General features: G+C 38.0%; 2 protein-coding genes and 1 long non-coding RNA gene across 3 annotated transcripts; 1 reads left to right on the forward strand and 2 right to left on the reverse strand.

The window, feature by feature from the left end:
* Positions 1 to 990: 990 nt before the first annotated feature.
* On the reverse strand, positions 991 to 3,133 carry LOC114519027. The gene is made up of 3 exons (XM_028539082.1): positions 2,544 to 3,133; positions 1,780 to 2,454; positions 991 to 1,494 (listed from the first exon to the last, which is right to left on the reverse strand). Exons 2-3 carry the CDS (start codon positions 1,936 to 1,938, stop codon positions 991 to 993), a joined length of 663 nt encoding a protein of 220 aa, XP_028394883.1. The 5' UTR covers positions 1,939 to 2,454; positions 2,544 to 3,133.
* Positions 3,134 to 3,273: 140 nt separating this feature from the next.
* Positions 3,274 to 15,720, reverse strand: LOC114519029 (laminin subunit beta-2-like). Its single transcript, XM_028539083.1, has 14 exons — positions 15,316 to 15,720; positions 10,652 to 10,948; positions 10,063 to 10,468; positions 9,748 to 9,915; positions 9,242 to 9,418; positions 8,785 to 8,994; positions 7,480 to 8,130; positions 6,714 to 6,857; positions 5,955 to 6,188; positions 5,707 to 5,867; positions 5,058 to 5,418; positions 4,372 to 4,599; positions 4,081 to 4,245; positions 3,274 to 3,517 (listed from the first exon to the last, which is right to left on the reverse strand). Exons 1-14 carry the CDS (start codon positions 15,601 to 15,603, stop codon positions 3,297 to 3,299), a joined length of 3,711 nt encoding a protein of 1,236 aa, XP_028394884.1. The 5' UTR covers positions 15,604 to 15,720; the 3' UTR covers positions 3,274 to 3,296.
* A 1,192-nt stretch (positions 15,721 to 16,912) lies between these two features.
* On the forward strand, positions 16,913 to 23,389 carry LOC114519171. The gene is made up of 3 exons (XR_003686552.1): positions 16,913 to 17,118; positions 21,447 to 21,538; positions 23,288 to 23,389. It is a non-coding gene; the product is annotated as an uncharacterized LOC114519171 (long non-coding RNA).
* The last annotated feature ends 31 nt before the right edge of the window (positions 23,390 to 23,420 follow it).

Raw genomic sequence — 23,420 nt, forward strand, 5'->3', positions numbered from 1 at the left:
GTAAACTATTGAGTTCATAAACAAAATTTTTACACACTCGGAAAGATAAGGCTTTTAACTTCCGAATTATATGTTTTTGAAACCAAAGTCCCGGACAAAGGGTAAGCAAATACGAGGCTGATACTGTGATACAAAATGTTACTAAGAATCGCATATAATACCAGAATAATGTCTTTTTTTACAACTACTGTAAATCTTATTTTATCTATAATTTCTCGATGGTCAAATCAGGGACACCGGAACTGGGGGCAACAGGAAGAGGAAGCCTTTTGGATAAAAAGATAGACTTATTTGCAATTTACAACAATGACAACTGACAAGCTTAAAAAATTATCAATTCGTTTCCGTAATTCGTTTGCGTAACACTAGAGAAGATTCCAGTCAGACGAGTCAGTACCGATGTTTTCCAAACAGTTTCGTCAGTCTCTATAGTATGCGTCAATTTAAAAGTGCATCGTCCCAGTGTCCCTAGCTGATTAAAATATTTTTAAAGCATTAAATTAAAGTGCTGGGGCCGGTTGCGATATCCACCGGCACCGGATAGTGATTTTTTCAACTGTTCTAAAAATGCTCGAAAAAGCGATAAAATTTCATTTTTGGAACCAGCAATTATTAAAGAGGATACTCGATTTAGGAATACTAAGATTTAATCAAAGTTATAGCAAACAACGGGTGATTTTAAAGCCGGATTGAAAAAAACACTACCGCTATCCGGCTTTCATACAACCGGCCCCTGTAATATTTTTAACATTAAAATAATTTATCTTTTAGCGTATACCTGTATAGAATATTGTATACCTGTATCAAATATTTTTAGTAAGTGAATAAAATGAACAGTTTTTAGTCAGGGCTCCAGTTGATAATAAATAGTTCATACTTTTAATTGCTGATGGATTCACCTGTGAGCTAAAATAATGTTTTGTTATCCTAACATGTTTCAGTATTATTATCATTATTAGATAAGTGATGTTTAAATTTTCAAAAAAGTGTTTATTTGTGACAGGGAATATTTTTCAGGGAGTTTATAAGATTTTGCATGGCTGCAACTTCTTGCCGAAGTTTAGAAACTCGCGGTTTATGTTCGTCAAGCCATTTTTGTTGTTCATTCTTCCCTTGACGTAATTTCTCTATTGAACTACTCAACTTCAATGCTTGAAAATCATCTCGAATCCTCGTGATATCAGAAATCATTCCCGCGAGTGGTTTTGTGTTCAGTGATGGTAACGCATTGTAGCTGCTTTTTGTTTTATCCACCTCTTTGGAAACATTATTGACTCTTTCCAAGAGGTTTACTGCCGCTGAGTGTGTTGCTGTTGTGTTCGCCAAAATGGCGCGCGTATCTCGCTGAATTGCAGCGCATTTTTCGTGAATCGGAGTGACCTGGTTCTCGATATGATCCAGAACCATTTGGTGATTTCTGACCACCGTAGCTGCTTTTTCATCCGCTGTGTCATTTTTCAGTTTCTGAGCAAGCACGAATGCATTGGAAATTGCCTGTGAAATGAGGATAAATTTACTTAAGGCCAGATTTTTTTGGTGGTGGTTTCATGAGTACAAATTGCTCGACTTATATAATTTACTAATTTCAGCAAGAATTGTCCGAATTCTAGTAGAAATGGATGAAAATCTGCCCAACTTATCTAGTACTATGACTTCATCAGTGATATTACCAATACTTTTAGGAAAAAAGGTGTCAACTCTGCGGAAACTAAAGTGGCTAATCTTCTAAATTTCAGCACGCGCATGTTCAAGAAAAAATGGCCGAGTTCAACAACTTACCTCTTTTTCTCGTCTGGCATTTTCTTCAATTTCTTTTGCCAGACTAACTAAGGAATGAGAGGAGTTATAAGACGAGTGCAATGACTGGGAAACATTACCCGCGTATTCAATCTTCGATTGATAGAAAGCTGTCAATTCAGTCGCATCTTGTAAAGCCATCTCGGACGTTTCTTCAGCTCGTTGCACTACAGTTTTATAGTTTCCTACTGTGTCAAGAATCTGGCTTGCCCGTTCTTGGATACTTTTGGCTTCATCTATTGCACTCAATGCATCGTCCCGGTAGTTTTTGCTTTCAGAATGATAATCTCTTGCTTGTTGTTGGAAAGTTTCCACTTGTTCCTTAAGAAATGTATTAGATTCTACTTGTGAGAGTAGAAGTGATATCAAAACAACGACATTTCACAATGACGAGCAACTTCCAAGGCTAGGCATTCCTGGCCAATGTTTGTTTATAGGTTCAAGTGAAAATTATATTGTTCCTTTTATTGAATATTTAATTATCTACGTTTAAGGGAATTTAACACGGAATACCTGAAGAACTGTCAATTGATTCAGTGCATTGTTGATTTTATTTACATCCTCCGAGAACTTTTCGGAAGCTTTCTGAACGGCCTCAAGAACGTCCGTGGCATTTCTACGTATCTCCTGGGCGAGTATTTTAAGCAATGACGCCTCCTGACAAATAATGCAAGACAACGAGGAATAAAGTGAGTGGATTATTTATCAAGTTTTAAAGGTGGGAATAAAATAACAATTTTCGATACCTTTGTAATGCTGGGAGTACTGTTAGATGTATGTATCTCCAGATGTGACGTCACATTGAATACAATTGACGCATTGTTATACCGCTGTCGTGCTGTATCGTAGGCGTTCTTTCCTAGCTTTGTCACAGAAGTTATATTAGCTTGTAACGTAAGAACTTTTGACGCCAGGGAATCAAACAATTTTATTGCATTTGTTGCATCCTCCTTCGCTGTGATTATCAAATCCATCGTTGTTTCTAATTGATCGTGAATTGTTTGGTTTGTGTTAATTATCTCTTTCACTTTATCCATGGAATGTGCGTTTATTTGTTCTAACTCTACCATCCAGCGGTCTAAAAGTATTAACGCTGTTTGAATTTCATTCCCAACACCATCTACAGTGTTGTTCAACGAATTATAGGAGTGTATGATGAGGTTATGGATCTCCAGCATAATGTTCCTTGTTTGATGGTATTGGTTTTGTATTCTGTTCATAGCAATTATTGTTTCGTTCACGTCAGATTCTTTTTGTGAAGCACTTTCTCCTAAAACTTCCAAGATACTAAAACCTCTCTCCTGCTGTTGTTTGGCGCTTTCCTCTTCAGCAGCGAGAGTCTTTGAAAATGAATAAATTAGGTAAGTGGAAGGGCTCTTAATATTGTGAGATATGGGGCAAACTGGTTTCGTTTGCTTGAACAGATTTGGAAGACATGCTGGCTAAAATTAGCGTGCTTGATTTATCTATCTTTGTGCGTGAATTTGTCCCCATTGTGCTTACGTTAGTTCCTTTGTAGAATATGTGGATTTAATTACCTTGGATCTGGTAACTGTTTCTTCAACACGATATTCTGTGATTCGCAGTTGTTCAGTAAAATTAACTGATTGACTCAGTATACTCATGTCCAGCAACGAATGAAGAAGAATCCCCAAATTAATTATTTGCTCTCGAAATTTGTCAACCTCGACTTTTATCATCCCAAAGCAGGAAGGACACTCTATATTTGAAAGATATTGATATACTTGGGAGGTTCTTCAGCTGTGCCAAAGGAGAATATTCATAGGTATTTCCTGCAGGTTGGAGAGTTGATCGGAGACCGACACCGCAGAAATTGGTGTTTAAGACGTTTCAACCCGAAAATCTAATCGCTGGTTCACAATTGTGCATTTCTGTATCGCCCTATCAAAGAGAAACCTTTTGAATATCTTAAAAAAGTTCAATTTTTCTTCTGAATACGCATTCTGCAATCTTTTGACAGCTCATCATACACATCTGACCGCTGTGAAATGGCCATTTTGAGGCTTAAAGTATACACAAGGTTATTAATTACGACGATTCGTTTTTACCGTGAGCAAGCTTCAAATCTTTTGTGCAAGACATATTTTCTTGAATATTTATAAATCTTTTTCCTCACCAAGTTTGAAGTCTAAGTATCGAGAATTGCGGCTAAGCCTATACCAATTTCCGCGGTGTCTCGGAGACCAGGTAGGGAAGGGGACAGGTAGGGAGGCAAAGTTTTTTTATATAACATACTGTGAAATACAAGCGGGTAAAATGTACCTTCGCAATTCAAACTGCTTTCAGTTCTGTTCCAGGCATTCTCTTGACACACATTACATCTTCGTCCACCAGTATGCAGGGTTTGGTTACATTTACACTGACCTGTTGTCAGGTTACAACTGGATGTATTCCCATAGATGGTCCCAGGTAGGTGACAATCACAAGCTAGATGGTTTCATTTATTTAATTTTTTTTAGGTTTACAGCGACAAGGCTTTATAATTATTATATCGGGTATTTCCCAGAGGTTAGTGCTAAATAAAAAATTGATTTAGATGCAATAATAACTTACGTTTGCAGTTTTTGTGATCTTGAGTAAGTCCATAAAATCCGTCAGCGCAAACATTGCAATATGGCCCAACCACGTTAAACTCACAATCCTCACAGTGATCCCCAGTACTTCCAATATCACAACCAACACACACGCCGGTTTCTGGATGACACTGACTTGATCGACCATTACAAGAACACAAAACACACCTTGAGAATGGACCAGAATTTGCCGTTTCACGCGTGAAACCTAAAAATATCAAAGACTAACAGTGAAAGAACAACAATAGACGTTTTCGATCATTACGTCACAACATTTTTGTCCTTAATTTAGAACAACGTTAAATAAGATTGATTTCAAGTTTTATTTTCACAAGAAAAAGACATCCTTCTTTAACACATTCATGAAAAAGAATTTTTCACTGTGATAAATTAATAAGAGTGGAAATAAGCCATAACACGAGAGAGAGAAACTAGCACTTCCTTGAAACTAGCTTTCTAGAGAGCTAATTTCAGTAATTTAAGTTAATAGTTTTCAACCTAATCCTAGCAAACTGCTCTAGATGAAAGGTTTTCTCATCCTTGAGATCAAAGCCGCTGCGTAGCCCTGGGACGAGGATGAGATGGGGGAATTTACCAAAAAGATGGAAGGACCAAGGAGCGAAGTTGTTGAGCCCAATCAACCCATAGAAAAGAAATAATTCATACCTGTGGCACATGCCTCACAAGACAATCCAGTATAGTTTTCGAAACAAGTCATATTCTCAACAAATCCAATTTGTTCATTAGCAATTGAAGGATCAAATCTCGCAGACTGAAGAACGATTTCTCTGACGACCATTTCTGATTGAATTTTTAATGCAAGTGAACTGATATTAGATAGCAAGGACTGGAATTTAAACGCGGACAACACTCTGTCGTCTGTACTTAAGTGGCTTTCATCTAACGTGAAGATTAACTCTTTTCCATTTCCAAAATCCCTTATCTCTGGTTGAAGTTCAGCGTCGTAGCCCATTCCAGTGAGAACCAGAGAAATTTCTTCAGCAGATATGAACGTGGACGTGGATACCTATATAAGAGCATTTTTTTTGTTATTAGCCGTTTCGCACAAAATATACCTATAAATGCATCGAACAACTGCTGGATTCATTATGTATGTTCGAATGGAGTGTACACCCCCCCTCAACCTCGTTCCCAGGGACATTCTCTACCCCAAACGGAAACGGAAATTAGCCCTAGGAACGAGGTGCCCCCCCCCCCTTGCCTCCCATTTACGGAATATTTCATCCTAAAAAAGGCTGAATATTATATCTCCTCGAACTCACAGAACAAGGTTATTCAAAAAGGAAAAACTTACTGTCATTGAGAGTTTTTGTCTGTACGAGTTGAGATGTAACCCCAGATATATGTTTGGGGCGAGGAGTGTCAGATTACCACGGATAGACAAGCCATTTCGGCCAGGAAATGCTGTTGCACCAGTGCTATTTGCAGTAATTAACCATCCACCCAGTGAAAAACCTATAATTATTTCAATTTTGGTAGTATTTTATTCCAGTGTGATTTCGGTTAAACAGCCCAGTGCATTGGATCCCAGCTACTACCTACCAGTAAAATCCGTGCTTATATTGGCTGACACGAATCCTTGAGCTGAACTGCATCTCGTTCCATGGCCGTAACCAAAACAAGATTGACATCCTTGTTGATTCCTGGCATCCAAGTTGAATGTGCCAACCTTACACTCACTACATCCGTCGCCTTCTGTGTGTAACTTGCATTGACAAAACCCAGTTGCAAAGTCACAAACGCTTGTTTCTGAACCAGCATTGTCACATTCACACACTAAAGTCGAGAAATTGACGAACATTTTGATATCTCGCTTAACTTGACTAAACCTTGCCCCTGCTTATCTAAGTATAATAAGCTAATGCATGTAGCATTATAGTCAAATATAATACAGTCAATGCACGTTCTTAGTAATTGAAAACAACAAAAAGGACGTGGTGAAGATCATTATTCGAACCTATTTTGAGATGTTTTAAAAGATATATTCCAGTCTATACGTATACGCAATATTTGTTGCTATACCTAAATTTGCATTTGTCTTAATATCAGCGGCCAAGATGGCGAGACGAACGGGATAATTACACTGGGGCGTGCATGAAAGGGGTTAACCAAGGAAATACTAAGGGTGTCCCATTGCCTACGGCCTGCCCTTTAAGATAACGCTAATTTTGACATTAAAGAATTGCAGTGGAGCTTAAAAAACCGAATATAGGCCCAGACTGAAATATTGACCAGGAACCTCTTCTTCTCAACGCGCCTGGCTGCGCAGGTCTACCATGATCCGCTCAAAACCATACCTACCTTTACAATCTCCTTCACCAAAACCATAATAACCTGGCAAGCAATAGGAACATCTTCTTCCACTGACTCCAGTAAAACATTCACATTGACCTCCGATTTTCTTACAACTTCTTTCTTTAGCTCCGTCTGGATCACAATCACACGCTATTTGATAAAATGAGATCATTTTACTGAGTTGTTATTGATCAATCAGATTCGACTTAACTAATCAAGGTTAGTTTAACTCATTCTATAAAACCTGCCCTAGCAGAGTTACAAAAATGCTGCGGGTACACGGGCACCACCCGTTAGAAAGGTTCACTTTGAATGAGGTTTGTGACGAAGGATGCATGCATGTACACAAAAGATGATGGTTGGCACTTGACTCAGGTTCTATTGTGTTAGTTACCAATTCAACTAGCACCAGATAACTAATAGTCTAATACCAGACTAGGAAGGCATGATGATTCATATGACCGATGTGAGTGACGCGACGTCATTTTGAAACTCTCTTTGCAACTCTGTGCCCTAGATTGGTAGAATGTATATAGGTGTTGTCCTGAAGCAAGGTCAGGAATAGAGAATGACAAACAGGTCCTCGCTGGATTTTGTGATGTACGTAGCACTAGTTTTCTGATCTAAACTACAAGAAAATGGCTTGCAAATTTATATGATAGTTAACTTAATCATTTCTCTGGTGTTTTGTTCACGTTAGCATCCAATAATTGTTTTTTAAACATCTCAAATTAAATGGAATATCAATTTGTAGGAAGATATCAAGACTTACCTAATGCGCCATCATAAACTTCAGCACTGAATGAAAACACCACACCAGAACATCCAGTATCAGTATGACTTGTGCTGGAAAGATATGTCGCATTGAAAAAGCAACGTGATAAATTCCCTATGGCGTTTATTTCTTCGCTAATTCTAGTTGGAGTTAAATCTGGTTTCAAAACAAGGGAATCCACGAGTAAACCGTCCACTGGACCATTCCCTGAACTTTTCAGGCTTACGGTTATGTTATAAAGTTTATTGGCTGCTAGTGAAAACGTTTCCCTTGTTATAAATGATTTTGCATCGATTCGAAGTTGGTTTTTCATTGAAGATATCTCGGAACTCATCAGATCATTACTCATAACAGTTATATTAAAGACAGAGTTGGAATGCTGCGGACTATTTGCATATCTCATAACAAGATAATATCGCCAGGTGACATTCACTTTGATGTTTGTAAACTGGATGGATGTGTCTGGTGACAAAAGGACGAAACCTTTCCCAGTGTATTGGTCTTGTTCTGGACTCTTATAATGTATGTTGTTGTTTTCATCCTGAAACTCGGCTTCAAAAAGAAGGTAATCAAAATGAGGAACGAAAAATCCAGGTTTGGGTACAGTACAGTATTCGCCTTCGATGTTCGGTCTACAGTTACAATGACCTAGAAAACGAAAGGGCAAACGGTTAACGTAGACAATCATAACAGGGGTGGATTCAGACTGATGCGACTCACGCGAATGCATCAGTCAAAATCTCAAACACAAAAAGTTAAATACGACATTGGCAGAAGGTTAAGACTAGCTTTCTTTCTAAAAATGCCGATGTATATTATCCCTAATCAGTTAACAGGAACATTGTATATTCGATGGTAAACGAATCCTTGGTAAGGTCGAATATACCGAAATATAGTATATTTTCGACCATGATCGAATATACCATAATTATTCTGAACACACCATGGTCGATCATGGTCGAATATAACATTTATACAATTTCGATCATGGTCGAATATACCATATTCTGAACATACCCGATGTCGATCATGGTTGAATATACCATTTTCCGGTATATTCGACCATGATCGAATGTACCATTTTTCGGTTATAAAGGTTTACATTTTAAAGTTAAATTTTATAACAGGGTATCAAGCTACAAATATTTTTAGAATGATTGATTGCCTTTAATTTGCTGAACAAAGCCGAATGTTACGGGACTCTGTAACATTGATTTACAAATAAAAGCAGAAAATATGAGTGAAACACCTAAGAATTATATACGATCAAATATTCACGATATTATTGAGTTCACGTCTTACCTGTTTGTTTTTCACAAATTTCATACGCGCCTCCAACATTACATGGGCATTTCTGACAGTCTGACTCTCGTTTGGTAGGGAAAAAGTAGAAGCCATCTTTACATTCGCTACATTTTCCCCCCTCGATGTTCGATTTGCAAAAACAATTTCCGGTTTGTTGATCGCACGTTTGACTGTTGTTCATAGTTCCAAACGCGTTGCAGCTGCACGCTAAATGTTTGAAAGAAATAACTGGATGTTAAAAAATGAAAGTTAAAGAGTCAGAAGGCAGTCTACTAGCCGCTTCTGAGGTTTTTCCTGGGATGTTAACATTTAATATAGATGACTTATCATTAAGAATTTTCTTTACAATGTTCAATTGATACCATATTTGATGCCATCTATTATAGGAGGTTTTATTTTGCTTAAATGTGGAACAAATTAAAATCATGGGGTTTATAACAGTTGCTCATGCTACCTTGACAGTGTCCTCCAGGTGGCAACCTGAATCCCCAGTATCCTGGAACGCATTCATCACACTGTCGTCCAAACACGTTATCTTTACAATTACACTGACCCAGAAGTACGTCCGCTCTATCCATGTCTTGATTGCAAGAACCATTGTCAGTTATACCAGCAGGGAAACAGTTGCAAGCTTGAAAAAACACAGAATCACCAATTTAACATTAGAGAAAGAAGTGAAGGAAAACAGCATTGTAACTAAGGTTCGCCATATTACATATGTTATCTCACAAGGTCCTGTGGTTCTAATCCTAGCTATTTGGATCCCAACATGTACTGATTTCAAAATGGAAAACAAATCAAAAGATCCATTGAGTACTTTCCACCCTAACCCATCTTAGGTTAGCCCTTGGTAACCCTCCAAGGGCTTGAATTCACCGGTACCGAAATATGAATAGAGTTCGACAGTTGAGGCTCTTTACAGTAGCATTGACGTTGTCTATAGTGAACAATAATACGTACGGATGCAGACATGGGAATCATTCAGCGGTTTCTCAACATCTCTGTAAAATCCATCAGCACACGCATGACAATACGCTCCGGTGGTGTTGTCTTTGCAATTAATACAATGACCTCTACCAATAGTTGCGTTGTAAATACAGGATGTCGCATGCTCATTACAGTTGCATTCTGTTGGAAGAAAAGATCAAGTTTAAGTAAGATATAGCAGAGTATAATTCTGGAAACATTGCATCATTTATGGTTAAAATACCGGATATGAACTCACATTTTCATTGGAAAAAGAGGTATATTAATATATTACATCACTTTACTTACTCTGACATTCATTAGCGTCAGTTGTATTCGCAGGTCTCCACGGCTGATTATTATACAGCGGTCTACAATGTTCACAGTCTCGACCCATCGTATTATGTTCACAAAAACAATACTGGTCCATTCCTACGCCATCGCAATACTCGGCGTGGCCATGACAGTTGCAACGTCCGTCAATACGGATGTCCGAGATTGCGTAATAATATCGATTCAATGTCACCTCAGAATTTATCAGTTCCAGCCCATCCGTTCCTGGGTATTCCAGACGAAGTCTAACATGTGTTGACAACATGTAACTTTGAATACGAGGAGTCATGTAATCTTCTGGAGGGTAGCGAGCGTATGCCTGGAACTCAACGATGCCATTCTTCGATGGAAATTGTCCACTGTAGTCTTCACTACATGTTACCTGGTAAAAAGCCATAGTGAAACAGTTTGTTTTTATAATTCATGTAAAGTATTTTCATTTTTCGGTAACCACAACCAAGAAATAGTAGAGAAATAGTTTTTTACTGTATTTTGTACCTTCGCGTGTCAAATGCCTCAATGAGCTTCGGCCTCTACTTATTATAGTCTAAAGACAAGTAATTACCTCCAAAGGATTTTCTTTAGGAGGTGATTCACTTGGGCTCATTCCATAAGTGGAAACACAGTCTTCAGCAAAATACTGATAAGGCATCCAACTTGTTCCACTGTCATTAGATCTCTCGATTATCATTGCCTGCGGTCGTTCTGAGTAGAAAGTCACTCTTATTTTGCCTGATACATGGTACGACTTGCCAAACGCAACAGTGATATTAACGTGAAGAGCTTGGCCAATTTTTGTAATTCCTTTTTGAATGGCATCCCACCAAGTGTCAGACTGCCACCATGTTGAACTTTCGTCAACCTGTAGAGCAGATTACAGAATTTTTATGTAAAAATATATTCTTTTTTTAATATCTCATGCATGCATGGCCCTAAAGCAACTTTTTATTTTATAATTAGACTATTATAAATAAGAACAGAGAACGTCTTCTGTATCTATATCTGTAGCCCCGTTTACACTACACTCGATTTATTGCCACGGCACGGCTAAAATTGGTACCCGTGCCCATTTCATCTGTGTTCGGCCTTTGTTTTGGTAGCCTGAACATTAATAAAATTGGGTACGGGTACCAATTTTAGCCGTGCCGATAAATTGAGTGTAGGGTAAACGAGGCTTGTATGCATGTGTCAAGCAATATATACACACATCTTTATAATTATCCAACATTTTAACTCAGTTTGACATTTGCGTGCAAGAATTACAGGCGCGGATCTAGGGGTAGGCAACATAGTCAAGTGACTATGGTAAATTATCCAGATAATAATTACCGAATTCCCAGTTCCAATTCCCAAAGTGTTCATTCATAAGTGGAAACATGACAGTTAATTATTCATATTTTCATATCACAGTCCAGTTATTTATAGATATATAGCTCATTGGTATTTAGGCAAGCCATGAGGCAAGCCAATGAGAAGCAGCCACTGAGCTATATAATAATTCCTGGAGGACCGGCTCGTCATTTCTCGGTAACTTCGCCGCCATCTTTTTGTCCGCAAAAACATGGCGGACTTCGCCCTTCTGCGCAACCGCAGAAGCTCTGCTGACGCCACATGGTTCCTTTTGGCCATGGTAGTTACCACTGACCGGGCTCAATAATGAGCCCGCTACAAGGGTGTTCTCCCCCCTGGATTTAGTAAACAACAGGTTCTCCCCCCTGGCCTTTATAAAAAAAATTTCCCGTGAAAACTTGTTTTGTTTTTTTGAAATATAAAGTCATGAAAACATCATTAATTGCATTTTTTTGAAATATGAAGCGTTTTTTTAAGATGAATACAAGTCGTAGACGCTGTTATTGCCAACGCAAGAACAAATATATACTAAAACGTCAAAAAATTGTGGACAAAATTGAAGATTTTCGTACAGGCGTTTTTGTTCGTGACAGGTGTTTTTCATTATATTTTCATTATTCTACATTCCTATAACAAATACTTGAACTTTTTGGCACTATTGTCGGACATTTTTGGGGACAATTGGATATTTATGGACATCAATTAGACTTTTTTGAACCCTGCATGAACAGCAGAATTACTGAAAGTATGCAATTAATAATGTTTTCTTGAATGGTCTTGAATGTCTTCAGAACAATATATCTAGGTATAATCCAAAGAAACAGAGGCCAAAGCTCAGGGGCAAGATGCTTGGCAGCTGACTAAGTGCAAGAATATAGTTTCAACCATGAGTCATATTTGCATAATACACTTTTCAGTAAGGTCATCAGCTTAATTGTACCTCAATAGGCTATAAAATTTCATTATTATCTAATTGCACCCCTGGTCTTATTAATGAATAATATTCATCCCTCCATAGACTCAATTACTCCTGATTAGCCTATTGAATTTAGCCCTCTTGAGTTTGATACCATAAACAGAAAATTATAAAAGTGGCTGCAGATTGAAGATACACTGCTCACACAATGCATGTTTATATTTATTTCTTTTATAAATATAACAATGGTTATAAAAATACCAGCCAACAACAAAATCAGATAACATGGTAATTAAGGATAACAATGCAGATTCATAACAATGTGTATAATGTGCTTAATACATCTCAGTTCAATGTTCCAACAAATTGCATGACAATTAATAAGCCATCTCTAGCTTGCTTTATTTCATAGCATCTTCATCCTGAAAAATATAAATGGAGATCTGATCAAGTTTTATTCACAAGGTGCAAGAAGTTAAAAAATCAATTAATTATAAGCCATGATAATTGATTTGAATTTGACAAGGCAAACAAGATAATATATTAACTAGGTTTTAACAGTCACCATCATCAGAGGTTCAGTTGAAATTTACACTGTTTGCAGCAAAAATCTTATTACTTTGTATCAGCACCCACTCCACACTTTGTCAGTCAGATCATGTTAATTATTGCTTAAATCTAATAGACTCACTGGGGGGAAGGTTTACCTATTTCCATTATTGTTTGCTATCATGAAAACAAAATAGACCAAACTCAAAGATTGACATTGCCAGGAATTTAATTCCTTCCCCACACAAGTCAAGAAAATGATAAAGTTTGAGTATATAACATTGCACATGTACCAAAGGTCTAAAATAGTATATTTGCTGTTTGTACCATAAGTTTTGATGGATTTATATGGCTCAGAACCTTTGGTAATCAGTTTATATTCGAGTCCAAAGGCAAAAAACTGAAATTGTTATAAAAACCGGCTTACCTGGATGCCATAAAATAACAGCCGAATAACAAAAATCATTCCCCCGATTATTGAATTAAGCCATTCAAAACGTCAGACATATAGAGCACAAAGCTACGTCTCCTTTCCATTTGTTGAACAGGGAAAAAGAGGATTTATATGAAAAACAAAAAATATATACCGAAAGCCGAAAATAGTTTCATAAAAACCAGGAGGGAGATGGACACAGTTTTTCACCTTGTATCGCGGTATGTCAGTGGTAACTACCATGAGCAAAAGGAACCATGTGGCGTCAGCAAAGCTCAAAATCCGCCATGTTTTTGCGGACACTTTTTGGTGGCGAGCCGGTCCTCCAGGAATTATTATATAGCTCAGTGGAAGCAGCTATTTTGCCTATGCCTGGCGGCCGATACAGCCTTGTGATTGGCTAATAGCTTTTTTGCCTAACCAAGACGAATTTGCCTAACTTGACGTAATCTGGAAGCCTTCTGATTGGGTAATTTTTTAAAATTCTATTCTTTCATTGGCTTGCATATTTTGCCTAATCTTTGGCGAGTTGAACCAATCACTGTGCTTCGTAAGCATGCCTGTGTTAGTCATGTTAGGCAAAGACTAGGCAAAGAGTGGAAGCATGCCTTTTCAATCGCTCTGAGCATCGAAGGATTAAATTTCGAAGTTATCTTCTGCTTTTTCGCGTTCGCTTTGTTATTGTGTTATTTTACAATGTCTTCATCGTCTTGTAGTGATTTGTACGAGCCATTCGAACGATTTAGAGTGTCTAAATGACGCGAAATTTATGCGACGTTTCGATCTTTGTATTTATGAAAGCGACACGCTCAAGGCTAAGCTCAAATGTTTGTGTGGAGTTATATGTGCCGAAGCACGCTCGTAATGGCAAGAAAAAGGCTTGTACTGCAATAAGTTAACTATATTTTGTTTATTCCATGCTACGCTTCTATATAACTGTGTTTTTAGATCTCAAATCGGCAAAATGATTGTCGAACAACAACAAGCATGGCTAGTTCTTTATGTATTCAAATATAAATTTACATATGTCTGCGCTGGCCGGGTCAAAAGGTTGCTATATATGAATATATAACTTAAATATGATATGAAAGACACAAACTTAGCATGTTCACTTTTAGTTACTTGTTATTATTCCGCATTCCTGATGTATATCACATGTATAAATAGTTAAATACGTTCATATGAAAATTATGAGTGAATACATCATGATGTTGATTGTTGACATTGTAACTCTGCCGTCAGTCCGCGACATAATTTTCTGATACTTGATCTAGCGTGATTTTAATTTCCTGTTTTAAATATTTCCTACTTCTCCTAAGTTCTGATAATTTAGCTTCGGCCCTAGTACTAGTAGGTAACAATAATACTCAAAGTTGGTACTACTCAAAGTAGGGACTAAGGAATAGTCATCTCAAAAACAATAGCGCTCTGATGGCACGCTGATGAGCCCTAATATGGGGCGAAGCAGTTCAGTTGGTAATCTGACGACTATCATTAAAAAATCGAACATCTTAATATGAGTCATGCGTCACGTCATACGTGACGTCATAATTGACGTCATATGAATGACGTCATAAAATTTGACTAAGGTATGAAAAATCCTAGATCCGCACCTGAATTATACAGACAATATTGATTATAGAGAATGAAAAAGTTATCGTACAAATTAACATTTATAATGCAACAATGAAATGAGAGCTAGGTTTTTAATTATTCAACCAGGTTGTCGTTTATAATTTTTTAATTAAGTTAAGTTAATAAAATCATTCATTGATCGTTATATCATAAGATAAGAATTATAAACACATAGATAAAACGGGGATTTAAAAACTATTTTTTTGGGAGATAGCGCTATACAGCTTTTAAAACATCCATCTCCTGCATGGTGCGCACTGCGCAGACGATATAAATTAGCGTAATTGGTTCCTCTACGCTAAATATTAAAAATGCAATAAGCAATATTATTTTATAAAATACAAACCATATATTCTGCGGGATGCATGTTGGCAGAGCTGTTTGCATCACAAATGAAGCAGTTTTTCTCTGGGGATATTTCACAATATTTCGCACTAGGCATGCCACACGTGTTTGAAGATGTCACATTTCGTCCTCTTGCAGCGTTCACGGGTTGAGGAAAACAAGGAAGTGGCTTTTTCGTGAGAAAATCGTAGCATGGAGCTGCACTGCATCTTGAATGCCATTTAATACATGATATCAACAAAAACACCTTTAGAATAAACACGAAATCCTTGAAAATGAAGCAGGTCATTTTTAAACTTTGTTTTCTGAAAACGTCGAATTCTTACAGTCGTGACGGAAACAACCAAATAAAATTCTCGCGAAACACTTAAGACATTTTATCTCAGAGATACTCCACTTCGTAGTTTCCCCCGTGAGCCTCGCACAAACATAAGACGCTTGTTTTATAAGTTATGCTATAAACATCAATAACAATCGAACGCTCATGTTTATTTAAATAACCACCAGAAATTTTAGCCAGGTTATAAATTTGAATTAATATGTGAATTATACACTGCCGTTAAAAACAGTACCAATTTAAAATCCCATAGATGGATTTATTGAACCAATTTTTTGTTGGGTAAAGCAACTAAAAACCTGGTTAAAACAACCGATTCCAGTGCTGATTTTACCAAAGAGAATTGATAAAAAAGAGATGAATCTAAGACAACCAATTTCAAACTATTTTTGTAACTATTTGTTTTTACAGAGTATATATAGTCATAAGAATAAATAAATTTTGCTATCTTTTTCATTGCTTCTACGTGAAGGCTATAAATAAGTATATTTATGCAATGGAGGAGAGGATTTTTTTCAGTGTCTCACGGAAGTCTTGTATTACGTGGAAACTCTTGCAAAATGCTCGCGTTCCCACGCATTTCTCATGCAGCAATGTCAACTTCCACGCGAGTTTTCAATATAACTCAATATAGCCCAGGTATTACCTAGGCCTGAATACTATAAAACAAAATTTCTAAATACCGTCCATCCGTCTTATTCGGATATACCGTATAATTAATTATATGCTCGCGTATATTCTCATGTTTTTTTCGTTATACCAAAAAATTTCTTAGAGGCCTAATATTTCGAAACTTAAATTGAAATGAAATGTCGACATGGATCAGTCGCTCCTAAAAAAGTTATGCTAATGCTATGTATTTATCTGAAACATTATAGGCTTAAAATTCCTTCTATACCGCCGGGCGAGACAGTGCAACTGGGCATGCGTCAAGTCCAACGATGACCGGACTCTGATTTGAATTCCACAAACGGAACGTTTTTCATCCAGAGAAGAGTGAACCCATGATTGCCATGAAAGGTAAATAAAAATGAAGGTATGCATGGTGAAGGATTTTATCACGATAATTTCGTCTGATAAACACGCGAGACCAGGGTAAGAACGGCCCGAGACAGTACAAGATAAATTATTAGACATTTGTTTCCCACAAGTTTTGACCGAATACGGCAAGACTGAGTTCGAGTTAGAGTCCAGATTTGAGTCCAGATTTGAGTCCAGATTTCAGTATTTTCCGCCTGCGTTTCAACCATCGCAACACAGCACAACAATGACTTTTATTTTATTTGTCTGTTAAAATTTCCACTCTATTCTTGAGATAAATCTTTGAACAGGGTATTCAGTGTAATGTTTTAAAGAGCATTTGTAAATTTTACAGCTGGACATTCGATCAAATGGAATCATATAATTCTCAGGAAGTTATGCCATTTCAATGTTTGTGATTCCAAATTGTGAGACGCGTCAGGGCGGGTAAGTTGCATCACAACAATTATACTGATAGAATACTTCAACTAGAAAGTAAAAGCTAATAAAACTAAAAACTTATTAAAGATAAAAGTGGTTTTGTAGTGTATAATCGTTAATCGTTTATATTATTATGTTTCTCAGTCATTATTCGCCATAAAAACGCGCGGCATAGCCGTTTCTTTCTCTGAATTTTGTCATCTCAGCTCTAACGTCTGCTGCTATGGAAATCATACGAAACACACTGAGCATTAAGGTATTGACAATCATTCGTGTGAAAGTGCTTTGATAAGTAACAGTCTGCAATGTTTTGGAATCAGGCCTGTATCATATAGTTCTGACAATATATAGCTCTTTTGTCCGCCGAAATCGAAGATGAATTCGACGGCGGGTTATGGATATCATAAACACACCTTCCGTGTAAGATTAAAGTCTATATATGTAATAATTTTCTTGTATGATTGCATGGCGACTTTAGTAATTATAATAACTTGTAGGTACACCACGTAAGTATTAAATACTGCAAAGCTTTCGGTCCGTTAACCCGGACCTTCATCAGTGCAATTACTTGAATACACGTTTGCGCGTCACTTAAATATCATGTTAGTCGTGATTAGTTTGCTCGCGCTATTAATTAAACGGTTTCATTTAATGACAATAGTATATATAATAATTTATTCACATTATTAGTACTAGGGAAATTTACAATAATCAATCATGCATTAAAATTAAGTATAATAGTTCTACAGACTATTTACAAAAACAACTTAACTAGACTACTCGCTAATGTTGGAGTTCCATTCCGACAACGTAATGTCGTTAGTTGATGTGATGGACGCAGTCCTCCAACTTCGACTGCCACGAACACACACCACGCGAGCTCTAAGCAAAGCAAAGGCGATCTTTCGTCGTAACCAGCTAACCACCATAGATGTAGAATGATTCTTCTTGTCAGCCAGCTTCGCACCCAGGAAGGAAAGAAAATGTTGGGTCTCTCTTCCGCATCCGCCAAAGGCGCTGAAGACGACCGGTGTGAAGGAGCCATGCTCGACCTCAACAATCCGTTGGTTGTAATGTCGCTTCTTTTCCCGTTCGTTGGCTTTAAACGAGCTGCTCAACGTCTGGCGTCGATGTGTAGAGGCGTATGGGTTAAACACCCTTACATCAAAAAATGCCTTTTCACATCTCTGCCAGAAACCTCTCGCAGCAATGTCCACTCTGGCGTCATCGGCTGAGTTAGCACTGGATGGAAGAACCTCGCCAGTCAAAGGAGCAAGAGCAGGTTCAATTGAAACATCGTAAGCAACGTCATCGATAGCAGCAGCAAGTAGATCACGGATCTCATTATGTCTTCGATGGATAAAACCTCCTTTCAGGCACGACAGGGCATGATCTACCGTGAACGATTTTCCACAAGCGCAGAAAGATGGAAGGCGTTTCAAAGGCCATCGATAACGCATGTAGATTGCATCAAAGAACTCACGCTTGGTCAAGATGTAGCCCTCTTCAGCAAGTGGCAGAGCAGTTAGCCAAGCTGAGGATCCTTTCAACTGGGCGAGGTCATTTGCTCGAATCTGCTCTTCACTCATGCTCGATCTCAAGTTCTGTAGCAGCAACGAGTTCCTAGCTTGACGTTGTTTTGCAATCTCACGGCGAAGATCGTGGATGGAATCTCCATGTTCTGCTGATGGTGTACCATTCTGGTGGATGATTCTACTTGAGAGAAGATGACAGATGGTTGTGGAGTTCAAATGTTCTTCATCACAGATGTCGTTAAAGATCGGAATACCAAGACCTCCCATACGAGCTGGAAGCGAAACCAATTGTCGCTCATGGATGGACAAGCTACGGTTATCGAGGAGTGCAGGAAGGAGCTTCAGGTTGATGGTGTCGTCAACAAGCTGCATCGCGGTCTTGATACCTGGAACGGCACGAATGTGGTAAGTAAATCTGTGCCGAAAACCCGAGACAAACGCCGTGTATGCTGCTTGGGGTTGGAATTTGGCAATTTCACTCAAAACGTGAAGTTGCTGGCACCATTTACTAACTAAAGAACTAATATACTTATCTTTTCCGTCATCCGATCCAAGATATCCTCCAAGGTACTTATGCCCTTCACTTGAAATTCGTACATTAGTTCCAGCGAAGATCTCAATGGCAGTCTGCTCCAGGTGTGGCTTCACAATCAACCAGGATTTATCAGCTCGCGGGTAGTAACCAAGACTCGGACCAAGAACGGCAATCTTCTCCCACCAGGCACGCAGTTGCATTAGCTTACCTGCCCCATTAAGGTCATCCGCGTACGCAACATGCCTTACATCACTAGCTTCACCAGATTTGATCATGAGCAGGAGTGGAGTAATGGCGACGGCGTATAACGGCATGGCTAACGGATCACCTTGCGTGGTACCTTCAGCTGATGCAATTTCTTTACCACCTTGCACGAACAATCTTGAAGCTGTTACATAACAATTGAACGTATAAACAGCCATTGCAGGACAAATGTACTGAATGTTATGTAACATGATCTTGCGGTTGATGGAATTGAACGCATTGGTGGCGTCTACCAGTAAGACAGCGTCTGTTTCTTCTTCTTCAAAAATCTTCGACATGGCGTGAACAGCAGCCTCGCAGCCTGATTGTTGTCCTGCACATAGCTGCAAGTCTCCTGCGCTATCCATGATTTGTGGTTTAATGGCAAAGACAATTGATTTTCCAATTATCCGTCGTAGAACCTCTCCAATCCCAATCGGTCTGACACCAGGGTTCTTTTAATTAAGTTCTAACTAATGCGCGCGCCCTAGACAAGTATTTGACTAAGAGACACCGAAAAGAGCACGCCACGTACTATTAAGTGGCTTTCCCTCTTGGACGATAGTTTGATGTTTATAAATTTCAATAGATTCTCTCATTTTACGAGAGACAGTAAACTTATCGTTTGCTAAAATGGTAGCATCGTTCCATTTAATACGATGATCATAAGTCCATGCATGGTGAGCTACTGCAGACTTATCCAGTTTACCTTTCTCGCAGTTCGTCTTATGTTCTTTAAGACGTATTGAGAGATTTCTACCGGTCTCTCCAATGTAAACCAAACCACATTCACATGGAATGCGGTACACACCAGGTTTCTGTTGTTCATCGACGCCATCCTTGTTTACCATATATTGGCCCAGCTTCATATAAAATCGTTAGGATTTTAAAAGAAGTTGGAATACAAGTTTACCATTCTAGCAATAACAAATTGTTTCGCGCTCTTTACACACACAAGGATGGCGTCGATGAACAACAGAAACCTGGTGTGTACCGCATTCCATGTGAATGTGGTTTGGTTTACATTGGAGAGACCGGTAGAAATCTCTCAATACGTCTTAAAGAACATAAGACGAACTGCGAGAAAGGTAAACTGGATAAGTCTGCAGTAGCTCACCATGCATGGACTTATGATCATCGTATTAAATGGAACGATGCTACCATTTTAGCAAACGATAAGTTTACTGTCTCTCGTAAAATGAGAGAATCTATTGAAATTTATAAACATCAAACTATCGTCCAAGAGGGAAAGCCACTTAATAGTACGTGGCGTGCTCTTTTCGGTGTCTCTTAGTCAAATACTTGTCTAGGGCGCGCGCATTAGTTAGAACTTAATTAAATGAAACCGTTTAATTAATAGCGCGAGCAAACTAATCACGACTAACATGATATTTAAGTGACGCGCAAACGTGTATTCAAGTAATTGCACTGATGAAGGTCCGGGTTAACGGACCGAAAGCTTTGCAGTATTTAATACTTACGTGGTGTACCTACAAGTTATTATAATTTCTATATATGTAGTTAAACATGAAAAATATATGTAATATATTAAATTTCGTGGTTTGCTAATCCAATGCCAACTTCGGCAACAAATTAAGTACCAAATTAAAGATGTATAAGACTATAACTATAAAATCAGTTTCTCTGAATATATTCCGAGTAATAATATTAATGGACGAGAAGAGTGAACCCTAAAAAAAAAGTATGCATACGTGGTCAATGATTTTATCACGATAATTTTCTTCTGATAAACACGCGAGACCAGGCCCGAGACAGTATAAGATATATTATTAGACATTTGATTCCCATAAGTTCTGACCGAATACGGCAAGACTGGTGAGTTCGGTCCTGATTTGAGTCCATGCATATTTCAGTATTTTCCTGCATTTCAACCAACGCAACACAGCACAACAATGACTTTTATTTTATTCGTCTGTTCAAATTTCCACTCTATTCTTAAGACGAATCTTTGAGCAGGGTGTTCAGTGTAATGTTTTAAAGAGTATTTGTACATTTTACAGCTGGACATTCAGTCAAATGGAATCATATAATTCTCAGGAAGTCATGCCATTTCAGTATTTGTGATTGCAAACTGTGAGACGTGTCAGGGCGGGTAAGTTGCATCACAACAATTATACTGATAGAATACTTCAACTAGAAAGTAAAAGCTAATAAAACTAAAAGTTTATTAAAGGGGAAAGAGGTTTTGTAGTGTATATAAAGATTTCTTAATGGGAAGTGCTGACGTAAGGTATTTTGTTTTCACAAAGCGATACGTCGGGTTATAGAGATCATAAGCACACCTTCCGTGAAGATTAAAGTCTTATAGTGATTAGATCAGAGCAAACATAAAAAATATATGTAATATATTAAATTTCGTGGTTTGCTACTTGTGGTTTGCTACTATCCCATGCCAACTTTGGCAACCGAAATTAAGTATCAAATTAAAGAAGACTATAAAATCAGTTTCTCTGAATATATAATCCGAGTAATAATGGACGACTTGCGCTTTAGACTAATTTCTTACCTCTGCGATAAAAAAGACATTTTCCGAAAGAGCTTACTAAATTGGTGAAACTGTCAAGTTTGGCTGCGAATTGTTGTAAATTACGGAAAATTTCACGAAGTTCACAAACTTTGTATACTTCTAGCGCAAGTCGCCCATTAAATCACACATTTTAAGCCTACTTTCGATTCATCGCACCCGCATTGTTTGCCAACCATTAGATAGATTTGTCTTCATATTTCTCAAATCGGCAATTGTTGACTGCACTCGCATAGAAATTTGCAAATCAGCCACATTGACATGTTCACGACACTTAACGACTAAATGGAAACCAGGCATACTGGGATTTTGATTTTTTTATGTTCGATTCTGATGTGAACTGAACCTCGCAGGCCAGGCTCTTCTACCTACCCTCCAGGAACCACGATACGACGAATGGCTTTGGTTAATACTTACTAAGGCTGGTCACGTGATTCTTTTGCTACGCTTCTCCCGTGTAGGGATGGGTGGGACACATGTAACGCATAAATCATATCAGTTAAAACAGCGTTTTTCTAAGGACTGAATATTGAGCGCTTACTACAAAGCGAAATAACCTGTGTCGTTATACGTAGTTATTTGACCTCTAAATTCGCTCATCAACACCCAAGTCAGAAGAAAGGACAGGCCTTCGAGTGTCTATTGAATGTCAACAGAACTTATGATGATACTAAAACCGATTCTACGACGATGATATAGTCTACACATACACCATGAATCTAAATTCTGTTTATTGTTCTTTGGAGTTTTTCGCAGTTTCGCTGCTAGCTGTATTTATTTAGTTTATTGTGTGAACCGATGTTTTTAGTTACGGCAGTACAAAGCCACCTGCACTGTCACAAGTGCTAAAAATAGCAGATGTGGTATATCGACTTTGCAACCCCTCCCTTGGATATGAACTAAGCGCTAATTCAAAATCTCCCATATTTTGGGAGGTTTTGCGTTGTCACATGACCAGCCTTAACCAAGGTAAAAGACCCTGGCCTGCGAGGTTGATTAATAGTAAGCAAGCCTGGCGCCACTGAGCTAAAAATAATATGGAGAGCGCGCTTCTATAGATACAGAAATTGAATGGGTTTTTTTTAAGCAAAGATACAGTTCAAGGATATCGGGGGGCTCTTTCAGAATGAAGTAACTCAATGGTAGAAAAAAATATTTCCGCGGCAGCTAAATAAACAGAAAAGGGATTTCTACCTACATTTTATATACCCTGCTCCCCTGAGCGTACGAAACCAGAATTGTATTTGTTCATGCATGCATGTATGTAGCTATCATATACGAAATATCATTTCACGTGTAAGTCTTATAATTATATAGGTTACTGTTACGTTATGGTTAAAGTGTAGTCTGATCTTATTTCCGTTATATCGAGAAACAAAAATTGCAACGATAATCGGGAAATGTTAAATCTAAACTATATCAATGAAATTGCGTGAAGAAAAGGTCAGAA

This window comes from Dendronephthya gigantea, unplaced genomic scaffold (assembly GCF_004324835.1).
Source record: "Dendronephthya gigantea isolate DGI-Jeju-01 unplaced genomic scaffold, DenGig_1.0 000012F, whole genome shotgun sequence".
Classification (NCBI taxonomy): Eukaryota; Metazoa; Cnidaria; class Anthozoa; order Malacalcyonacea; family Nephtheidae; genus Dendronephthya; species Dendronephthya gigantea.